The sequence below is a fragment of the Leptopilina heterotoma genome, unplaced genomic scaffold (genome assembly GCF_015476425.1).
Source record: "Leptopilina heterotoma isolate Lh14 unplaced genomic scaffold, ASM1547642v1 Lhet_81, whole genome shotgun sequence".
Taxonomy (NCBI): domain Eukaryota; kingdom Metazoa; phylum Arthropoda; class Insecta; order Hymenoptera; family Figitidae; genus Leptopilina; species Leptopilina heterotoma.
This window is the reverse complement of record NW_025111185.1, coordinates 5,236,208-5,251,970: the sequence shown is the minus strand read 5'-3', so window position 1 is coordinate 5,251,970 and position 15,763 is coordinate 5,236,208. Positions and strand designations below refer to the sequence as shown.

At 32.1% G+C, this 15,763-nt stretch overlaps 1 protein-coding gene across 1 annotated transcript in view; it reads right to left on the bottom strand.

Annotated features, from left to right (window-relative positions):
- Positions 1 to 2,621: 2,621 nt before the first annotated feature.
- The window catches only part of LOC122511328, a 28,879-nt gene continuing 15,737 nt past the window's right edge, over positions 2,622 to 15,763 (bottom strand). Inside the window, exons 5-13 of the mRNA XM_043626487.1 lie at positions 11,927 to 12,037; positions 11,605 to 11,695; positions 11,087 to 11,223; positions 10,841 to 11,006; positions 6,528 to 6,796; positions 5,960 to 6,050; positions 5,729 to 5,861; positions 3,266 to 3,396; positions 2,622 to 2,847 (exon numbers count right to left, since the gene is read on the bottom strand). Coding sequence (XP_043482422.1) covers positions 2,794 to 2,847; positions 3,266 to 3,396; positions 5,729 to 5,861; positions 5,960 to 6,050; positions 6,528 to 6,796; positions 10,841 to 11,006; positions 11,087 to 11,223; positions 11,605 to 11,695; positions 11,927 to 12,037 — 1,183 coding nt within the window. The 3' untranslated portion in view covers positions 2,622 to 2,793. The remainder of the gene's footprint in view (positions 2,848 to 3,265; positions 3,397 to 5,728; positions 5,862 to 5,959; positions 6,051 to 6,527; positions 6,797 to 10,840; positions 11,007 to 11,086; positions 11,224 to 11,604; positions 11,696 to 11,926; positions 12,038 to 15,763) is intronic.

The following is a 15,763-nucleotide window of genomic DNA, read 5'->3' as shown; positions in this document are numbered from 1 at the left end:
AAAGAGTCTGACAATCGGTTCTCCTGCTCTATCCGTCTCGGTCAAACGCATTGATGTCTCTTTCTATTTCACAAGCTGAATTTCAATCCTCTTGCGCAGTCTATTCTAATATGTCTATGTAATTTTATCATATACACCGAAAAAAATGTTTTCAATTTTAGACGATTCCTCTTCTTTTGCATCATTTTTTCCTCTTATATGTGGGCACTAAATTTTTCTTTTCTCATTAAGTCGAGGATTTTCCTCTTTTATAATTTATATTAAATGTCACTTTTTAAACAGTTTGAAGTTCAGAAAAACAAAAAAACAACTTAAAAATCTTCTTTCTATTATAAAGTTTCAATTTGAGAGGAATAATTTCAATCAAAGAAGGAAGATTAAAATTCGTCTTTTTGTTAAAAACCTTTCAAATATAAACAAAAAATAATTGTTAAGCGGAATTCTCTATTCTCACTTTGAGATTTTATTTTTTTCTGTGTAGGGGGTGTAAAAATTATTACCCTAAAATTGCCAATTGTCCACAAGCATGATAGACGAAAACAATAAAAATTCCGTCAATGCTCAAAAAAACAGTCACGTGTGCAATGCATGAATAGATAGCATGCACTGATACCAAAAAATAATGATCGTCCGTGTTTACATAATAATCAGCGACGATCATAAGTCTTCTTGGCCTAGTTTCGTTTAAAGGCTGGAAGATATCCAAAACTATGGGAACAAGAGGCACCGAAATATATTCCACCATGACTGTAAAAACCACAACTGAAAAAATCAAAATTAAAAAAAAACGCATACACTAGATAATAATTTTTTGATTCATTAATTTAATAATATATTAACTTAATATTAATTAATTTTTAAAAAATGTACTAATTTAATAATTTATTGAGAAACTGTATGAAAAAATTTTTTATCAAAAATAAAATCTAAAATGTTTTCAGAAAAAATTTATAAGAAAGTTTGTATAATTAAAAAAATGTTTCTTTATAGTTGAATATTGAGTATAATGTTTACGATGTACCTATAAACATAATAGATAATTTTCTTCCAATGTCGGCATTCTTACGTACAAGTTCAAATTCAACAGGGTGCGATGCCCATTCCTTCCATTGTTTTTCCATTTTCGCCAAAAGCAAAGCTATCTAACATTAACAAAATTAATGAAAATTTATAATTTATTTATTTTTACAAAAGACATGTAAAAATGATCGCTTTTCTAATAAATGTACCTTTTTTTTGTTGACAGAGGATGCCAGTAGACAAACCATACCGACAAGATTTGTAAATATAGGCGGTAGTGTCTGAGCAATCATATCAAAATCATCTCTAAATTTTATTAAAGCTGTAATCTATAGTTCATTATTGAAAATTTAATTTAAAATTTATTATTAGTATTTCTTTGGTAGTTTTTCCACTACAATTTTTATGCTCGACTTTTGTCTATAAAAATAAGAAGTAAAAAGCAAAACACAAAACAGAAAGCAAGAAAATTAAATGATATAAGAAAAGAAAAATAAGAAACAAAAAATAGAAAGGAATTCATAAGCAGAAAAAATAAAATAAACAAAAAAAGAAACATAAAAAATAATTATTAAGGGAAAAAGGAAAAGGAAAAAACTTAAAACATAATGAAGTCTACCTGCGCGGCTAAAAAAATTAAAAGACTGATCCAAATTAAAATAGTAATTGACAGTTTTTTTATTTGCGTTTGCTGAGGCCAAGATCCGATAACGCATAAAAAATATTTATTTACTTTCAAATAGGATTTATATGTTTCCATTTTGCCAGTCAAGAAAGTATTAAGAACTAACCCATTATAACCAGAATAAGATAATTATTTTACACAGAATATTTCAAAGTATTCCGTTCGTTAACGCTGTTTTTGAATATTTAATAAGCTTAGCAAGAGTTTTCCCTTATTTGAAGAATATTTTCCTTTAACAAGGTTTAAAGATAATAACTTTTAATTATCACCTTGTTTCGATTTCGTGCAACAAAGTTAATATATGCAAATTACTATTCAAGACATTGTATATTGGTCACTAGAGGAGTAAAATCAATCTATTTCACTGTTAGTCGTCTTTCAACCATCGGACAGTAAAGATCACTTTGAATCAAATACAGTCAACAATTATTGATAAAGAAATTATAAATAAAAATTATTTTATTTATTTTAAATTAAAACATGAGGCTGCCCTCGTGCCGTTAACATCGGCACGAAAGGATTTTAAATATTATGTAAAATAGTGGGCGAACTAGCCTTTGTGTCACTGTCGTAATAATTTGCCATATTTTAATAGTAACACTGAGGATGATCAGCGTCGATCTGATCAAAAAGCTTTTGTGACAATATAAATATTCATAAATAATTGACTTGATAAGAAACTATATAACCTTACACCTTTAATTAAATAAAGAAATTATATTTTCAAATTTCTTCAAAATTGCAATAACATTGTAAAAAGTGTGTCTTTAGTCCGATTTCGGCTAAATTTACGTTAGTCATTGTCTGAATTTTAAGATTGGAAAAAATGATTTTAAAACCCATGTAATTGTGTCAAATTTTTATTTTAAGCTTATTTTTAAAAAAATACGTTTACGTTTTCAGTGCTTTAAGACTTTGTTATTACAGTGAAAATTTAATAAAAAAAAATACTAAAGTAAAAATTTTCGGATTTTAACAATTTCCATTTGTTCCTCAATAAAAGTACATGTATAGAATAATTTTTCATATAGAATTTCTCTTCCTGTCTTTCGATTTCCGTATATATATGCAAAATAGAAATTTTTTATTTACGCTCGAACTGATGCCAAAACAGTTAAGTAAGAAACGGATGTTTTAATAATCTGGAATATAACATGAATTCAATAAATTTTTTTACGTCGTTGAAGTTCACAATGTTTAAAAACAATGATTAAAAAAATTCACGAAGAACAACTCTTCGTTTCATATAAAACTTTATATAAGAATTTGCTTACAGAAATATTCTCTTTCCTTCACGCTAATCATAAACATTGTAAACTTTTTTGTAAACAAAATAATTTTTACCACTTATTTACAGTTTTTCTAAGAATATAAAATTGAGACAAAAAGTTTTTTGTCTCAATTTGATTTCATTCTTTTCAAAATCAAATTTATTTGCTGAAACTGGCACCCACTTAATTAAAAAAAATTTTGGTTAAAAATCAAGAACCAATACAAAGATTTGAAAAATTAACTGGGTGCCAGTATCAAGATTATATAAATAATTAACATTTTACTAACAGAACAAAAATTTTCCATTGAAAAAGTATAAATTTTTCCAGCAGTAAAAGTGCAGGGAATTGCCGACCGCATTATTATCATGATTAACATTTTCTGTGTTCTCGATGACATTTTATACCAAAGTCCATCGTGTCTGAAAAATAATTAAAACTCTAAACAAATATTAAAAAATCAAAAATTTACATATGTAGATTTAATTTTAAAAAAATATTAATGATAAATAATAACATCCAAAGTCATGAATTAAAAGGACCCTAGGCCGATTTGCTTCTTTTCGAAATAAAGATCAATTCCCGAAAAAAATATGATGTATTATTTCGAGAAAGGTATATATGAAGAAACTTGTTTTTTAGCTTCAAAACTTTCCGGTGTGTGCGCCTATTTTTGACTCCTTAGGAAGTTTGTCTCGGATTATTTTTATTTACCCTCTCGTCTTCTGTTCAGTTCTAAGACATTGGGGCTTTTGGTACCTCAGTTGTCCCAATATCCTTTCCCCTCATTTCTTCTTCTCCAGCTCCCCTTTTGTCGCTTTTGGACTGCCAGGGCTCCTTTCACGTTTCCTGGCCTCCGTGAATAGATGAAAAACATTCGTCATCTGTTTCCTCATGTTTTGTCATTGCTGCCTTTATAATATCTCAAGGGTTCTTAAATCCGTCCTTTATCATTCTGTATTCAACGATTCAACGTTTTCTATAAACGTTCTATTAATTTAAATCTCGAGTTTCTTTTCTTCATTTTATTTATAAGTGATTTGATTTTTCTGAAAGTGCTACTATATTGAACTTCTATTTTTTAATTTATTCAGATTTTTTTAAATTGTTTTCCTCTATTGAAACTACTTTATTTCATACTCAAGAGTAAGAATTTAATTTAATTTTAATGTGCATTAAAAATGTATACTGAAAGAATAAAAATCTTGGACTAATTGTTTTTTTTTATTTATTAATAGAAATTACAATAATTATTAACTAGTACACTTTAAATAGTTTTCCAGAGTAAATCTCAGTTCAGTATTTAATCGATAAATTTTCTTATATTTGGGCCTTTTTTAATTTTAAAATAATTAATAATAATTAAATAATAATTAATTTTAAAATCTTAAAATAAACCGCAAATGACTAAAATTACTATTTCGTTGGAGCACATTTTGCTTTTAATATTTCTACAATTTTCTAATTGTGCTTTATTTTCCTCATTTCTCTACTCAGAAACATAAAATAAAAATTTATTGTTACATATTAAATAATCGTAGATATTCAACACTTGATCAGAACTGTTTTCAGAAGTCAAAAATAGTGTAAAAATTATAAAGTTCATTCCCAATTAACAAATAAAAAAATATAAAACATTGATTAATGATATTTTTCAGTCTTTTCTGGATGATTAAATTGTTTAATTCATATATGAGGCATTTTACGTGAAATGTCCTAAGTTGAAATTTCAACTTCTTGAAAAAAATTGAAACTCGAGGAATTTGTTGTTCTATCAAGTAGAAATGTGACCCAAAAAATATTTTTGATTTTTTCGAAAAATTGGAGGGGGTAGAGGGGGGTCAATTTGACCAATTTTGCCAACATCGGCTACTTTGTGAATTTTTTCTGAACATACTTGTAATGGGAAAAATTTTTTAGAATATGTTTCTGAAAGGTTTTTTCGTCCTCTTTCCAATAGTGTATTTTATTTTTTAATATTTTAAAAATTTACCCTAATTTTTGATAATTTATATTTAATTTTCAATTACCCAAAAATCGGTCCGTTTTTTTTTAAAATAAATTATTGCAAACGAAAGCTGAGGTTTTTTCCTATCGGCATGTAAATTTTCAGAATGCCCTTTTTTTTGTTTTTGAGTTATTGAATTTCAAAGAATAAATTGCGGCGCGCTGCGTCGCGGTTGCACTGAGCCGCGTGGCAACCCATGGCAACCGGCGTGAGACGAGGCGCCCGGGACGCTGCGCGCCGCAATTTATTCTTTGAAATTCAATAACTCAAAAACAAAAAAAAAGGGCATTCTGAAAATTTACATGCCGATAGGAAAAAACCTCAGCTTTCGTTTGCAATAATTTATTTAAAAAAAAAACGGACCGATTTTTGGGAAATTGAAAATTAAATATAAATTATCAAAAATTAGGGTAAATTTTTAAAATATTAAAAAATAAAATACACCATTGGAAAGAGGACGAAAAAACCTTTCAGAAACATATTCTAAAAAAATTTTCCCATTACAAGTATGTTCAGAAAAAATTCACAAAGTAGCCGATGTTGGCAAAATTGGTCAAATTGACCCCCCTCTACCCCCTCCAATTTTTCGAAAAAATCAAAAATATTTTTTGGGTCACATTTCTACTTGATAGAACAACAAATTCCTCGAGTTTCAATTTTTTTCAAGAAGTTGAAATTTCAACTTAGGACATTTCACGTAAAATGCCTCATATATATATATAAATTTCTTGAGCACTTATATATTTTGTGAAAGTTGAGTACTCTGATCAATCAGACGTTGACTTGGCAATGTTATCATAAACAAACGAAGAATTTGCGTCAAAGAAAACAATAAAATTTCCGAAACATCACGAGGATGATCCAATGAAATGATCAACTAAAGATTTTCGTTCAATTTTTCTCTAATTTTTCGCTCTTTATCATATTCTAATAATAGAAATGGTTTAGTTTAAAAAAAAATAAATTTCTTGTTACCTGAAGTCCTGTCAAACTTAATGATATCATACTTATTCCCAAACTCAAAAAGTATGAAAATGAAAAGCAATCTTTAATTAAATGTACAAACCTTGAAAAAGAATAATGCATAATGTGAATATATTTGTTAATATTAGAGTGTATTTAAGATGGTAAGAATTACTTCAATTACGTTAAAACTGATTTGTGTTTTTCAATGCAGAATATAATTTCTTTTTGTATAATTTATTTTCATCATGGGCTGATAGTTTTAAATCTATTTTCACAATAAGGTTCTTCATTTTGAATCTGTAAAGGAGAAATTTTTTTGCATTTTTCATCACAATGAAATGAAACAAATTTGTAATAGAGTAAAGAGTTTTTTGTTTTTTTGCAAATCTCTTAGGAGTGTTTAAAATAAATAATAAAAATAAAAGAGGAAAATTCTCTCAATTAAAAATGATTATACTTTAGTGTTTAGATTAGTTATAACTTTAGAGGATGCTGCAAAAAAACAGGAATCCTCTAAAATTGAGAACAATTTTTTCCGGTTTATGATGTAGTGTGAAAGAGAAAAGTAATTTCTTACCCTAATATTTCCAATTGGCAACAAGCATGATAGACGCAGACTATAAAAATTCCATCAGCTGTCAGGATGACTGTCGTTAATACAATTGTAACATGCCACTGATGTGTTGCTATTGCTGCATAATACTGACCATCAGTGGTATCTACCAAATAATCCGCAACATGAATTTGCTTTCTTGGTCGTGTTTCATTTAATGGTTTTATTACATCCAAAAAAATTGGAATAAGTGGCATAGGACATGAATTCAACCATAGCCGCATAACTGAAAACTGAAATACAAACATAAAACTAGGACTTTTCCTCTAAATATGAAATTACTTTCATCCTCGAGCTGTGATTTGTATCATTATTTACCAACTCTTGCAATATTTAGATTACTTGATTGAACTCCATTATTATGCAAAATCTCAAACTCTGAACTTGATTCACACAACAACCAATCTTGTTTCATTTTCGATAAAATTAATCCTATGCAAAAAATATTTTTTTCTGTAAAAAAAAGGGTAAGGAAGAAAGAAGAACCAGAGTAGAGGGTAATGAAAAAAGAGATCATTAAAATAATAAATAAATAAAAATAAACTAAGAAGCGAGTTAAGATAGGATTGAATAATGAAGTAAATGAAGTAAATTCCTACCTTACTTCTGTGAATGGAAGTGGTTACTACAAAATTTATACTGAGAATATTTGCAAAGCAGAGCGAAAGGCAATTTATTATAATGTCCATATTGCCCCAATTGTTTATTAAAGCCAGTACCTAAGACTTTGCCGAATTTAAATTAGATTTTTGAGCTTGTTGCAAAGTAAGTGCAGAATTAAAAACTGGTATTAAATTAAGATTTTCTTGAGCAGCCTTGTTTGGAACATACCACGCAATGAAAAGTGTACTAAGAAAATTTGCTGCAATTGCGGTAATTATTTGATATAGTAGAAATAAGCAAAGATTTACTTGTGTCACTAGAAAACTCATAAGGCTGAGCAATAAAAATAAAGAGATTAATCTGTGAGTGGATTTCGATTGCTTAGGCCACAATCCTGTGGCACATAAAAAATATTTACTGATTTTCATGTAAGAATTGTATGATTCCATTTCGACGTTTGGTGATGAAATGACAAGCGCACTCCCTTTCAGACTTTCCATATTCTCTTTTCTTTATACTGCTCTGTTCGTTAATTATAGTATAAACCGCGTAAGATAATTATTCTCAATGTAGAATCAAGTACTGCTTTCTATTATATACCAAGAAAAGGTGAAATATTCCTATCTAATACCCCAGTAGCACGTAATATTACAGCGATATTGGGAACATTGCCTTAACATTACCAATATTGTCTCAATGTTGTGGCATATTGCTGGAATGTTCCCAATATTACGTGCTACTTGGGTATTAATTAGTACTTCAGCAAAAGCTATACTTTACTCTTAGATATAATCTATCTTGTCATAAAAAATTATCTTTAATTCCATAAAAAGCTTTAAATGCGAAAGCAATTTATTAATGACTTTCAAGAATAACAGAAAAATCAATTTTTCCCTGTTGAGCACAGTCAGTCGAGATTTAAACTTTGAAGAAAGAGGATCGTCATCATTTTTGCTGTCCAAAATAAAAACCTATATAGTATACTGAAAGAATTTTAGGCAGGCTGCTGGCTTTTCATGTCCGAAATTAGTGCTCCTTGCACAGGGCTCGCAGCTCACCTCAAAAAAGCGAGCATCTACTTCCGAAAGGTGAGCAGCTGCCCCTGAGGAGTTGCTGCTTACCTTTCGGGAGTAGATTCTCGCCTTTTTGAGGTTAACTGCGAGCTTGAGGCAGCGAGCTCTAGCGGCACTCATGTAAAGCCTGCAGCCTGCCCAAAATTCTTTCAGTGTAGGCGCATTTGCAGAGGTCGCGATTTGTTTAAAAACTAACCGAACTGAGACCTTACGAAAAATGTAAGTATTAGGTTTTTACTTTTAATAGCAGATTTTACAAAGAAAGTTAATCAAGAAAACTAATTTTTTTGAGATATTTGTCAACTTATGTTTCACCCCAGCAAACACTGTTACAGATCTGTTACAGAACTGTGACAAATAATTGAAGAACATGTTCTGTAACTGGTGACTCACAGGGGACTCACTGGGTACGCAAAATGTCGTAGTCAGGGGGATGTCACAGTTAAGTAACAGATCTGTAACATGGTGACGAAGATACTTGTCACAGTTCTAGAACAGTTACAAATATCTGTTACTCATATCTGTCATTAAAAAATATTTAAATTAAAATTAAAAAAATATTCCACGCTGTTCTCGCATGTCATACATACCCGGAATGTTTATACATGTCGAAGAAAATTTGTTTTGATATTTATTTAAATATTTACAATCACGAGGTCTCGAACGCAAGACGCAGCTAGGAGTGGATTAGAAATCAAACGCTCTACCAACTGCGCCACGGAGGCTCATGAAAGGAAGTTTAGAATTTACATATATAACGAAGGAACTATGAAAATGTGCTTTGTAACTTGAAAAAGGATACTGTATTTGCAACAATAGTATAATTATGTTATGTATAATATACATTATATTTAATAATGTTAATTGAAAAATGTAAATTTTCAAAGTTACAAGTATAAGGAAAGGCTTAAAAATTACTTTTTAAATGAAAGATTAAAGCAATTAATTTAAGCTTAATTAATGAAATTTCTAAATTTTTAGAACAAATTTATATTATATAATTTTTCATTTAAATATAAATAGATTTTACAAAATTCTTTGTCAAATTAATTTATCAAAAAAATTTGCTATTACGAATAATAATAATGTCAAACAATTAACGAATAATTACATTCAAGGGGGTTAAAATGGTTAAAATGTTTAAAATGGTGTACACTCTAATACACTACATTTTTCTGCTATTACGCGTATTATCTAGTATTATAGGGTATTACAGAACTATTACAGGGTATTACTGATTATTACAGAATATTACCTTTATATTATGTGGTATTAGACTGACGTAATAATGCTCTATTACACTCTATTACGTGACTAATACGCGAGGAGCGTACACGCTAATTCACAAATAAATACCCCCTCGATTACATTACATGCACCTTTAAAACATTTATGAGACTTTTATACATAATAATATTGTTTAAATAGTCACTAGAAGAATAATAAAACTGAAGAAAATTTAAAGATAGAGTAAAAAATGCTACTAATAGTAGTATAAAAGAAATAAGAAAGCAATTTGTTGTCAATAATTACTATATAGGTATTTTTTATAAATTATTACGAATTATATTATATTATATTAAAAATTATATGAACTACACCAAAGTTTTTAGAAGAGTTTAACATTGTTCGGACAATGTTAAACTGTATATTACAGAACTGCATTGCAACATATGTTTAGACCAGTTACACAACAATGTTCCTACACAGTTATAGAACAAGGTTGGAACAACAGTTACAGAAAATTTGTGACATTAAAGTTATGTAACTCTTACATCACATTGTGATAGAACTGTGACATAAGCATAATACAGAACTATTCTATAACTAACTTGTAACTATGTTCTAGAACTCTGTTACAATCAGGTTATATCACAGATCTATAACTAGTTAGGAACAAATGTTCTATAACACTGTGACCTCACTGTTATAGAATACTTATATAACGTGTTTGCTGGGACTCATCAAAGTGTTAAGTTCTTTAAATTCCAAGTCATTCTAACAAGTCATGGGAAGGAATAAAAGTACATAATATTAATTTTCATGGTAATTTGATGATTACACCATCAATTTTTAATCATTATAGTTTCTAAATACATATACAAAACTTACAACTACCATTTTTCTTTTTAAAAAAAATTTGTAATTTCAGTACTTGTACTGTAATAAAAAAAAAGTTATACAAAACAAAAATTGTATAATCACTTTTACAGAGTGTAATATATGTTATGGCTGAAAATTATTCGAAAACTAAAGGCTCTCAAACATTTTCAATGACAGAACGTGTCGTAATATTTACTGTACAATAGTATTACATGATTTTTACCAGTTTAGTCAAAATTTACAATTGACGCAAATTCTTTAATTATCCAAACATTATTTATACATATAATTTCTATTCAACGAATAAATAGAAATGTCTCTTGAAATATTATTTTATTCACGTAATGATAGCAAAACTGTGAAATATGAAATCGATGTTTTTACCACCTTGAAAAGATTTTTAAAAAAGCACAATGAATGTTTATTATTAATTAATTGATACACGCTATACATATTATTTAGAACTAAATTTATTAGTTATATCTAATTTATTTTGACGCCTATATTTATTGAGTTGTAAATTATACTTGCCGAACCGAAATTACTCATGGAGAAAACGTACAATTTTCCTGCTGTGAAAGTACTAGGCTTTATGCATCTCAGCATTATTATTTTTAACATATCTTTTGAACTTGGAGTTAAATTGTACCAGTAGCTATCATAACTGAAAATTTAAAACAGTTCTTTATACTTTACATAAATAAATAAGCGAAATAATGCAGAATTGTTGTGAAAATAATTTACATATTTTGTGAGAGTTGTATGCTCTTATCCATTAAACGTTGACATGGCAATGTTAAACTAAATAATCGAAGAACTTGACTCAAAGTATATGACAAGATGGCAAACGTTTCACTTGGATCATCCAATTTCATGATTAACTAAAGATTTTTAAAAAAATATTTCAAACAGAATCGCATGATTCAAAATTTATTATACGTATATTAAAATATAATAAAATATTAACATTAACGAATGTTTTAGTATCAAAATTTTTTCGACAGACTCAAATTATCAACTTCTTACAAAAAATTCAATTTACCGCAGGAAAGTTCAATTATGAAGAGATGACTGTATAAAAGTGCAAACTATATTGCAAGTACAAAAAATACAGAAATACTTTCAAAAATACAAAATAATATTATGAACCGACTGGGTGGGGGTAATAGAAAAGTACGCAGAAATAAATACAAAATTATATAAACTAACATTATAAATTATAAACTCAAAAAATTGTGTGTTGATTATAAACTTTCTATTACCTGCACACCTGTGAAGCTTATCATTATCATATTAAATCCCAAGCCCATAAAATACGATGTGGAAAAGCAATCATTAATTTGATTTATAAACCTTCAAAAAGTAATAAGTGTCAAATTAAAATTATATATATTTTCTAATCTCAGTGCGTGTATGTCTAATAAATTTTATAAATAGCTTAACATTTTCCGCAGGAGTTTGTAATACAACCAAATTTTTTTTACCGAAAAATGTTCTTGAAAAATGTGCTTTTCAAAAGAAAAAAAGATTTCCATATTCTAGGGCATAAATTGAAATTTACATCAATAAAAATAAAGTACAAACATTAAAACCGATTTGTGCTTTTCCACGCAGAATTTAATTTTTTTCTGTACATTTTTCTCGTCAGTAATATCCATGCTGTAATCTATATTTACAAGAGTTCTCATTTTGAATCTGAAATTTAAAGGCTTTTATTATTATTATTATTATTATTATTATTATTATTATTATTATTATTATTATTATTATTATTATTATTATTATTATTATTATTATTATTATTATTATTTTTTTTTTTTTTTTTTGCTTAGGGAATTTTGGGAAATCTGTTTACAGATACCTTGGATTCCGCACTCCAAGGTTATGTGGGGTTGGTAAAATAAAAAAAAAGGGAATTTAAAAAAAAGGATAAATAAATAAATGTTATAATAAATTTAATAAACTGGCGACCTACTACCAGCCCGACCCACTAAAACCCGTAACCCTTCTTTTGGAGCCCTTTACCCTCCCTCGGAACTGTCGTAAGACTTTAGCCTTCGAGGGAGGCGCTCCAACTCTATCGCTGCTGCGACTTTGTTCTGTGTCTGCGGTTCTCCTGCGTCAATAGTTAAAAAATTTAAAACTATTTCAATATAAAAGCGGAATTAACAGCACAACAACAATAAAAAACAAAAATTTTAAGAAGTTTAAAAAGTCAAAAGATAAAATTATAAACGGATATATAAAAAAAAAATAAAAATAAACGCGTATAAAATATTGAAAACATAAAATTGTACAAAGATGAATAAAAAAAACAAAACAAATTAAAAAAAATGTATAGGGACAAATAAATCACAAAATAAATTAATAAAAAACAAACAAACAAATTAAAAGCTGTTTAAATTACGCTTTTTGGCGGCCGTCGAGATCCTTCCTCGACATAACCGAGATTATGAAGTTCTCGACTTGCCGCCAATTCTCTTCCGACTGGGTCATCAGCGATACCATATTCTCCGGTGTAACTTGACTGTTTACACCTTCGAACATGGCCCGCCTCTCCAAGTCCCATTTTTTGCATGAGAAGAGGGTGTGCTCCGCGTTGTCCTCAGGGAACTGGCAATATGCACACACCTCGTTCTCGCGTAATTTAAAGCGACACAGGTACGAGTTAAAACACCCGTGACCTGTGAGCGCCTGAGTCAAATAATAGGAAACCTGACCGTGTTTCCTATTTATCCAGGTGGCGAGTGCCGGGATAAGGCGATAGGTCCATCGACCTTTTCCCTCACCATCCCATCTTTCCTGCCATCTTTCTATGAGCCTGTGCCTCGCTTCTTTGCGGATCAGGCCCTTGCTTGGTCTTAATTCCTCATCCCAGGAACTGCTTTCTTTAGAAAAGAGAAACATTTCTTCCCTTTCCCTCGCCAAGAGATCTGCTGGCGGGACACTTGCAAGGACCTGCACAGCACTCGTAGATACCGTCTTATATGCAGAGATGATACGCGTTGTTATCGATCTCTGCGCCGACAGTATCTTTTCACAGATGGTAACACATCTTTTACTCCTCAGGGATGGGGCCCACGCTGGTGCTGCATAGAGCATTTTAGCGTGGGCGACACTCGCCACCAGTCTTCTTTTTTGTTCACGGGGTCCGCCAACATTTGGCATTAACCGTGAAAGATTAGCCGCACACTCGATCGCCTTATTCGACGCCGTAGCCATGTGGTGGTGGAAGTTTAACCTTCCATCCAACTCCACACCAAGGTATTTAATTTGTTTACTCCACTTGACCTCGAATCCGTCTATCACGATTCGTGGGAGCTCATAACCACGTCTGTCTGTGACTAGCAGTGCCTCGGTCTTTTCCAGGGCCATTTCAAGACCTCTGGTATCCAGCCAGCTTTTTGCTAGTCGCAGACATTCGTTCACCAATGTCCCAAGAGCCTCCTCACTCTCGGCAGTGCACACGAACAACGCGTCGTCCGCAAAGCCGATGATCATCGCACCTTCGGGCAGATCCATTCGCAGAAAATCATCGTAAGATACATTCCATACAAATGGACCCACCCTCGAGCCTTGAGGAGCCCCACGCTGCATCTCTTCCCTGAGAGTGCAGGTGTCTCCCTCATATATAACCCACCTGTCGCTAAGATAATTATCCATTATCCGCAACAAGTAGGGCGGCATGTTTTTCTTTTCCATCGACTCGATGAGATCTTTCCATCTTGCGGAATTAAACGCGTTGCGTATGTCAATTGCTACCAACGCGCAGAAGCTCTTCTTTTTCCCAGGTCCCAATCTGTTTTTTCCTGCTTTGGCTATGTCCACAACTGCCTGGATGGCATCAACTGTGGACTTGCCTTTACGGAAACCAAATTGGTGATCGGACAGACGATTCTCTTCGGTCAAGTGGCCTTGCATTCTCTGCAGAACCATATCCTCTAGAAGTTTACCCATCGTATCTAGCAGGCATATAGGCCTGTACGATGAAACCTTATCTAGAGGTTTTTCACCTTTCCTTAGGAGGACTAACCTCTGTCGCTTCCAGTCGCGGAAGAACTCTCCTCTCTCAAGGCAAAGATTGAAGCATCGAAGCAGAATCTGGGGTAAAGTGTCGATTACCAACTTTAGGATCTCGTTACTTATCCCATCGATTCCAGGCGCCTTGCCTGTTTTCAATCTTTTGCCTGCTTTTTGCAGTTCACTAAGTGTGAAGAGTTCTTCCTCTTCGACTTTGCAAAAACTCCAGTCCCTTCTAAGGTATGGCTCCGCAGGAGGAAACAAAGAACTTATTATCTTTCTGACCCAATCGGGATTGTCCAGGCCGGGGGTCTTTTGCCTCGTCACTAATTTCTTAGTTACGATTTTAAAAGCCAGACCCCATGGGTCCTTATCGACTTCCTCGATTAGGTCCTTCCAGCTACGGCGTCGCGACTTGCGGATCTCTTTCTTGAGGTCCTTTTTCGCCTCCTTGAAAGCCTCTTTCAGCAAGGGATCTCCCTTAGATCGGGTATATGTCCTTCTTGCTTTGAGGCATTCCTTTCTCAAGGAGGCTAGCTCCTCTGACCACCAGTGCAAGGATTTTCTTACTGGAGTGACGCCTTTGCGTGGCATTGACGCATTGCAAGCGGTGACTATCATGTTCCTCACCGCTCGCACCTCCCCATCCAGACTGCTCGACCTCTTTACCCAGCCCAAGTCCTCAATTAAAAGGGCTTCTCTTAGGGACCGGCCGAACTTTTCCTTGTCGAGTCTCTTCATATTCCACGAGGAGGTTTTGCGACTAGGAGCATCCTGTCTTTTTCCTCCTCGTGTGTCTCCCATAGAGACTGAGAACTCAATGTACTGGTGGTCACTTGCGGTATATTCCTCTGAGACCCGCCAGTCGGTTATGCGGCTAAATAGTTTAGACGATGCGATTGTTAGATCTATAATTGATCCGATCGCACCTCGTCTAAAAGTCCATGTATTGCCTCGGTTTACTGCCAATAAGTCGTTTCTGGAGATCATTTCTCCAATACGAATTCCTCTCTTGTCGAGTCTCGTCTCACCCCACTCTGGCGACTTTGCGTTAAAATCACCAGTGATGATGACATCCAGCCTGGATTCTGTGAGGCTCGATTCTAGGTCTTCGATATTGGCTTCGAAGTTTGTCAGTGGGTCGTTGGGTGAGAAGTAGCAGCTATACATACGTATATTAGCCACCTCTATCCACACGAACCCACTGCTCGTCTCCAGAAACTTGTCAACCCGCAATTCTGGGTTGCACAGCTTTATGGCGGCTCTCTTCGCCTTATCCTGATACCAAGGGGCGAGATCGCTTCCTTGATACTGCTCACTGCAGAACAGGATATCGACCTCATTTTCCCTTGCTGTTTGCATTAGGAGCAACTGTGCATCCTTACTTGTATGCAAGTTGAC